At 34.4% G+C, this 8064-nt stretch overlaps 1 protein-coding gene across 9 annotated transcripts in view; it reads left to right on the plus strand.

The window, feature by feature from the left end:
- LOC108969803 (Down syndrome cell adhesion molecule-like protein Dscam2) overlaps positions 1–8064 on the plus strand; it is a 138771-nt gene that overhangs the window by 21260 nt on the left and 109447 nt on the right. For 8 of the 9 annotated variants that reach the window (XR_001993425.1, XR_001993426.1, XM_018934733.1 and 5 more), the window contains exon 2: positions 5927–6105. Coding sequence is in view for 7 of the 9 variants with exons in the window: in XM_018934733.1 (XP_018790278.1) it covers positions 6069–6105 (37 nt within the window). In the remaining 2 variants the exon portion in view is untranslated. Of the gene's footprint in view, positions 1–5716; positions 5804–5926; positions 6106–8064 lie in introns of those variants that run through there. The other variant, XM_018934734.1, reaches the window with a different exon arrangement.

Here is an 8064-nt window from a genome sequence, read left to right on the forward strand (position 1 = left end):
TGTTAGTTTGTGGAATGTATTATTGCGAAAAATAGATAAAATCGGGTCAATCTTTCCTTTTTTAACTAACCTCGAATATGTCGGTCAGTGTATGAGTTTTATAGAGTAACTATAAGTTTCCATCTCTAAAAGTAGGTAGGTTTAGGTATTTCCCKGGTTTTGATTCTTGCAAATTGCAAGAGTATAAAATGTTTGGTTTACCCGAACTTAGYCATTCCTTAATTCTTCATTTGAAGTATGTTTGAAGTTGATTAAAACTTACAATACTTAATTATCCGTTAACGTTATAGGCATTGGCCTATTTTCAATTACATTACAGTAACTATTTTTGGGGGAAAAATTTGGAGGTCTATTTGCCTTTATTCCTTATCSTAACTACAATAGGTTGTATTCTACAACATGGAAAATGTCCTTTGTAAATTCTGCGATTTGGGTAATTTTTTAATATATCTAAGGAGTTGTATAGAAATTGACCACACCTAAACTCGTTGCACAAACAATCACCAGTCAAACAACTTTTCGATGACTTCTTAGATAACTCGTTCTCAGTACAAGATTACATGAATTTGTGAGCTATGTTTAAAACTTTTACAGACTTTATTTCTCTTCCGCCATTACATTTTAGTTAGATATCTTTTTATTTCAGAAAGAGAATGTAACGGATTGAATTAATATCTCCTCAGGTATTCTGCAAAGAAGTCATCTTGGTCAGATTTTTTTCTTTTAATTATAAAGAGGAAGATAAAATATTTACACATTTATTATGTGACGTCGTGGCAAAAACCTTCTAATATTATGTTTTAATGGACAAAGCTAAAAATAATTTAAAATAACTTATTTGTTTAGTGTGATATACAGTGTACGACAAAGCTAAAGTTATTAGTTAATGTAATCTTGTTTTAAAATTAGTAAAAATCTATATATGAAAATTTCCAAAAATTTGGTGCGACAAAACTAAAGCACATAATTAAGAATTTACATTAAYTGCACAATAATTGTTTGTCCAACGTTTTTAATGATCAGAAGATTGTGGGATATATGTAGTTATTAGCTAAATTGAAAAATATTAGTGCATATTCAGTTGCAGTTCGTTATTCAATACGGTGGGTTGTATGTAAAGTGAAAGATCAATGTCTCGAAATAACATTCCGTTTATTTTAGAGAAAAAATTGTTAAGGACTTTACGAATAGAGAATCGGTTATGACTATGGCAAAAAAGTTTGGAATAAATCATCCTATTGTTTCCCGAATATTAAGCCGATTTCGCAAATCAGGTTCACAGTGCATATTGGTGGAAGGCCGCGGAATATAACCGAACGAGATAATGAGGCAGTCATTCGGGCAACAAAAAATTGCCCTTTTATATTGGCAACATCTATTGTAAGACAATTACGGTTGAATATATTACAGAGATCTACGACTATAATTTGTGAGGATGTAAATAAATTAGACAATGACCAAATGGCAAACTGTACATGAAAGATTCAGATGGTAGGCAGACCGAAGGGACAACGGCTAAATCAACGTTATACCACAGGCACGGTGAAACTTGGTGGAGACAATGTACTAGTGTGGGGTTGTTTTTTAGGGTATGGAATAGGGCCAATTCATCATATAAATAGTATAATGGATAAATTCAAGCACAGATATATTCTCAGAATATTATGCTGCCACATGCTGTAAGAGAAATGCCTAAACACTGCTATTTATGTAAAACAGTGGTTTATTGATAACAGGATTGAGGTTTTGAAGCGACTCGATCTCAATCATATAGAGAACCAATGGGAAATTGTAGATCGAAGAAAATGGAAATTGTAGACGTGATATTTGTACAAGTACATACAAGTAAAGCAAACATGGAAAAGCCTTTCATGCGCCACATCATATAAATTAATTGAGTCCGTGCCTCGTCGATGTGCAGCTGTATTGAAAAATGAGTGATACACAACMAAATATCAAAACACATAAATTTTTCAATCATAAAACCATTTCGTGGAGATTTTTGGAGTTTTTTAAATATGGAATTTTATATATTTTTTAATAAGTTAATTTGTTTAGTTTTTACTAATTCAAATAGAAGAATGAATGAACTAGTTATAAAAATAAAATCATTTATAACATACCTTACGATTTTATTATTTTAAATACCGTCAAGGTAGATTCCGTGCTTTAGTTTTGTCGCACACTGTAAGTGGCTTTGCGAATAACAGGGTATACAAACATTTTTGTTTTGGTGCCAATAATTCTATGCTCGCAAGATGTTGTGTGAGTTCAAAACCTTAAAGCAGCCTTCAGATTTGTATCGATTGATAATAGCCTGAAAAATGTATTCTCAGCGTGTGCTAAAATATCTCCACCGTTTTCAGATGACRTGCAATCTATTTTGATTCAAGTTCTTTTAAATCTATCAGATTTGTTGGACACATATATAGTGGAAATGTGTTAAAAGCGTTTCCAATATTTCAATATTGTTTCCAAAGATGTAGAAAGGTGGTTGTTTATGCACAGCTGTAAGTAAAGTAAAGTAAAACTACCAATTAATTTTGGCAATAAACGTGCAGCTGTGCCTATTGACCGACGAAATTAAACAAGTATTAAAAATAGAATCTACTTGTAGTTAAAGAGAAAGTACTCGGAGAAACAATGGGTTACATGGGTCGATTTAAAAATGGTGGGCTTTCCATTAAATGAACTTCAAACTCATTTATTACACTTTCTTGAAATTCTACTAGAGGACCCGTGCATATTTTCCAAAGATAGTACTACTATTAGTTAGACTAACTCTTAGTTAAGGAGACATAGCATTTGGGTGAAGCAACKTGTGTTAGTTTACAACAAATTGAATCAAAAAGCATTTTGTGTGTTAATAAAGCATTGGATTTTGGGGAAAAAATACTGTTGAATTTGGGCTGTGTGCATCATGGAATGATCACTGAGCCAGTTTTAATCCATGACAATGCCTGTTTGGTCGCAGTTCTATTTCACCATTCCCAATATTTAGCAATTTTATTATTTTTTAGGAAGGATAGGTTAGAAATTATTAATTATTAATTTCAAATGCAATTTTTGTATCTATAAGTTGTATTGAATTTAACATAAACAGAAAAAAAAAATCGTTCCTGGTTCTAAGCTACCCCCCACCAATTTTAAGCTAAATCGGTCCAGCCGTTCATGAGTTATAAATTGCGTAACTAACACGACTTTATTTTATATACTTGTATGTGTGTGTATATAGATGTGTTAAAATAGATCATTATAAAATTGTCTAGTATCCAGTGTTAATTAAAGTATAATGCGATTAGTAACTCCTTATCTCCCTATCCTCCCTTTTTGCATTAAAACGCGTTTATTTTGTAAACATGTTTTTTCAGTTATTTACGGAATACGTAAGATTTGCGTCATCGTCGAATAACCATGCGAGTTTTTGCTCACTATAACACTTAACACTTTCATTCAACTTAAAAGCGTTSTTTTCATATTTTAAAAGTGGCAAAGCACCCGTTAGAGTTACATAAATATAAATAAGTACATATTAGAGCGGGTTAGTTTTTTTCAAATTCGCTTTAAAAAATTGTTTATTGTTATTAACATTCTTCAAGTGCATTATTCGATCCTTGCAAACGAACCCTCTCTAATAGAGACATGTACTAATATACACACATATGTGGTACAAAAGGTAAAGACATGTATTTCCAGTGAGGTTTTATTTATTCATTTTTGTGCTTTTGTGAGTATGCGTGTTTGTAGCTTAGTGCCCAATCGTGATATCCATTTAGCCTTTGAGTTGTAAATCTGTCGTTCTTTCAGACCTGAAAGTTCACGTCCATCAAAAGTCACATGAACTCATTCCATCTATGCTTGTGTTTTAGTACATACTGTGTTTGTGTGTGTTTAATTGAGATTTTCAAATGATTTATTTACATTTTGAGCTTTTGTTGAAATTTCGCCTTCAGCGATTTTTTACACAGGACATGTGTATGTAACAAACGGCGCCTGCCTCCATCCACCTACACGCATCCAGTTGTAGTGCGCCTATAAGCACACTATACTCGTATCTTACTCGGCTGTTTATTTGCGTAAATTTTAATGAGCTCTTATTTTTCTAACAATCGTTAGTGTTGCTGTTGTTACAAATACCTATGTACATTGTTATTTCGTTGTTCATATTGCTCTTGCCCTCTTTCGCTGTTTCGTTCTCTCTTATGGCCCTCGTAGACATTGTTTTTATTTATAGGAGCTTCAATTGATGCTCAACTCTTTTCGATTGTGTGGATATGTGCATAACATGTGCAGCGGACTTTTCTGCTCTTTGCGTCGCTGCACTCGGCACAACTTATTATTATGATTCGAACGACAAAACATATTGAGCATCCTGGTACCTCTGCAGCGTGTTAGTGAGAGTTGCTGTACCTTCGCGTTTTGTTTTTCTCCAATTGCCTGTCAACAAATTTGACAGCCTTTTTAGTCAACTAAACGTTTCACTTATGTACATTATTACTCGTGTTTTTACTTTTTCAACGACTTTGTACGGCTTTTGTTGACAACTTCCTCCTTSCGATTGATCGTCTGTTTCTTGGTTGTAAACATAGATCTAAGTCTCATCGCCAGTTATACTACGCTTCATGGCATACTGATAGTTGGAAAGTATTGCTTCACAATGTTTACGCAACGCTCTTTTTTCGAAAAAATTTTGTGACTTTGGAACCAATAGTGGTTTCACTTTTCTTAGGTCCAAATGATCTCTCAAAATGGTTTTTACTGATCCTTCCGATATTCCAACGATGCCAATAAGAAATCTGTCTCTTAATCGTCGATCTCAAGCGCCAATTTCTTTATTGTATTGACATGTTAACTATCACTTCGACTTTCTTTGAATAATTTGTTTTTCTTTGTATCATTTGTTCGTGACAAAAAATTATCACAAAAGGCTTTTTCCAACATTCTGAACACCAGAAAATTTATTCCGAATTTGAATAATTTTACTCATCGTAAAAATCGCCGAATTTTCGGATAATATAAATTGATCTTACATACATACATATATCTAGGACAACAAAACCACTGTAAAAGAGTGTAAGCGTTACAATAGARTAAGAAGCGTGAAGTTCTCCTTTACTTTAGGGCAGAAAGAAGTTGATTAGAACAATAAATATTACATAAAGTCTAAACTTCCCACTTATAAAATAGGGAACAGCAGTAATTTTTAAAATATATACTTATCATACAATATTTTTGTATACATATATACATATATATATGTATATACATATAAGCATATAAGGTGTTGGTATACTTTCAAGTTGGTATCGTCTGTATGTGGGGGGTTGCATATATTTTAGTCATACGTTTGCTTACCAGTACACAGGGTACTTGAGTCAAACTTGAAGTGGCACTAATTTTTGTGTTAACTCGTACTTGAGTAGCGGYCTTATGTGGACTGGAATGCATRTSTGTGGCACGATGCAAAAATAGACATTACCGAAAATATAACAACGGTAGCTTCCAAATGCAACAAATTATAAATSCGGNTTCTAAAATAAAATGGAAAATARTTGCTTAAATTTGTTCATGCATAAGTGCAATGCGTACTATAGTGACAACTGCTTGCTAATTGTCAAGGGGAAATTCTACTTTGACTCCTTTTTTGTTCTATTTACGAAAATATGAAGGACGCTGCTTAAGCATACTCTCAAGCGAGTATAGCTCTTCATTGAAATAATGTATTTTGACAGTGCATAACGGCGAAGCGATAATGATCTATGTATGTTTAAGCCGAAGTTCAGTCAAACACATAATATACAAGGTGCGTTCCAAAGTGAAGAGGACTTAAAAAAAACAGAGCATATTTACATATGTATATATTCGCATATAACTTTCTAACAAYACAAGTCAAATGACAACCAAATGTAAATTTGTATTTTTTCAGCACTCTACGAAATTACAGAATGCCATATAATTGAAAGCAAAACTGCAATAAAAGACAAAAGTTAACCGAAGGACGGTCTAGGTTCTAACCGTTGTAGACAAACAGTAAATTAAAGGAAGCGAACACATTCATATGAGCAAGGATGGGCGTGCTGCTGCAAACAGTATATACGGCAAAAAGTAAGTTAGATATCAAGAAGTATATAATATGCTATAATAAACATGATATATAAGTGTGTRTATGAAATACTCTTGTTCTTTATTACACATACCCATCAGCGAAAAATGCTGATTTAAGCGACTTTAGAAATGGCTTACCATGCTTGTCAAACTAGTCAGCTGACTGTCTTCTCCCAAAACATCGATTTTGCGTTTCGATGTTCCATGAGATGTGTAGTCACACTTTTCAGTCAGAAAAGACCATTTCAAAACTCAGCAATTTTATTTATACACGGTTTGTCTGGAAAGTAATGGGACTGAGTCGAATTAAAAAAACGTATTGAACCAATCGTTACAATTCAGCGCTACCCGTGATTTCCAAGCATTCATGGCGTCACGGTATTCTGCGGAATAGCCTTGAGAGCCGAAGTTCATGCTGGTTCGATTCCCTCTGTCATCTCAAAATGTAGTGTGTCCCTCAGAAGATTGCCTCCTTGTCACGGGATCATACTCAAAGATCCATAACTCGTCACCTGTGAGTACGTTATTCAAAAATTGGGGGTTACTGACACACATGTTCAACTTTGGGGAACATTTTCGGGCACACCTTGCACATATTCAAGTGCTTCGTCATAATGTCATGAACCAGAGGTTTTCATAAATTTAACATCTTTTTAATTAAACGAGTACTTAGTCGACGGTCTGGGTTCAAAACTTTGAGCACACGAGTCGGCGTTTGTCGAAGTCGCAGCTCTCCCAGCACGGTCCTTATCAGCGACCTCTTCCCGACCCTCCAAAAAGGTTTGGTGCCACTGAAACACACCGCTGAAACGCACCACTGAAACACACCACTTCTGGGTAAGCCTGCTTGATCATATCAAATGTTTCTGCTGTCGATTTACCGAGTTTATCGCGTACCTCTGCTCTAACGAAGGCTTCATTTTCGGCTTGAGAAAAATGAAAATCTTTATACACTTGCAGTATATGGGATTTGGGGGTAGTATAGACCACATTTTATTTATTTTGTTATTACCAAATACTATTAACATGCCAGGTACTAATAAAATGCTCCCTTGTCTTTGTCACCTCCCCCTCCCCCCCTATATACGTGATATAAAGATTTTCGAACTTATGGGTYACTTTATACCGTATATATCAGCCAATATTTTTCTCATAACAGTGTATATTTGTGTTTAAAATAGCTTAAATGAGCAAAAACTGGACCTAGCGCCTATATAACTAATATCAGGATTTTCGAAATAGATTAAATCGGTTCAATATTAAAGTCGGTACTTAACATAAAGTTTTGCCAACAGCTAAAGGAATTTACGTGTCTTTGATTACTTGTTTTAAATATAATATTATATATATTGAAGTAAATACAGAAAAAGGTACATCCACCAAGGCGTATTTAATACCTTCAGAATTGGTATAAGCCTGGTAATTTTCGGACTAGTTGGATTTCACTTAAGAAATRCTAGATTTAAAGCTCGGACATTTCCAGAAAAATAGATACGTGCATTTTTTGCATGAGAGTTCGTTTGAATATATCCAAATATATTTATCCATGTCAGGCAACGTGCATCTTCCTATCAAGCCTGTTGTTGTAACGGCGGTTTCACAACGCACTTGTTGACGTTAATAACAACTTGAGCTCAATTTCATATTACAGAGACCCTCAAACCATTCACATATACACATCCCACCATAAAAGCTCTTCCTAATGGGAAAAAGGCAGGCGYGTGGGCGAAGGGAAAACAGCAAAAACAAGGATTGCGAAATTTTTGTGGYTGCCACATGCATTATCTGCAGACAGCTGCTCGAGGAAATGCAAGTTGGTATCGTTTGTCTGTGGGGTTGCATATGTTTWAGTCATGCGTTTGTCTACCACTACACTGGGTACTTGAGTCAAACTTGAAGTGGCACTAATTTTGTGTTAACTCGTACTTGAGTAGCGGTCTTATGTGGACTGGAATGCAT

This window comes from Bactrocera latifrons, unplaced genomic scaffold, assembly GCF_001853355.1.
Source record: "Bactrocera latifrons isolate USDA-ARS-PBARC rearing strain unplaced genomic scaffold, ASM185335v1 scaffold_266, whole genome shotgun sequence".
In the NCBI taxonomy this organism is placed as follows: Eukaryota; Metazoa; Arthropoda; class Insecta; order Diptera; family Tephritidae; genus Bactrocera; species Bactrocera latifrons.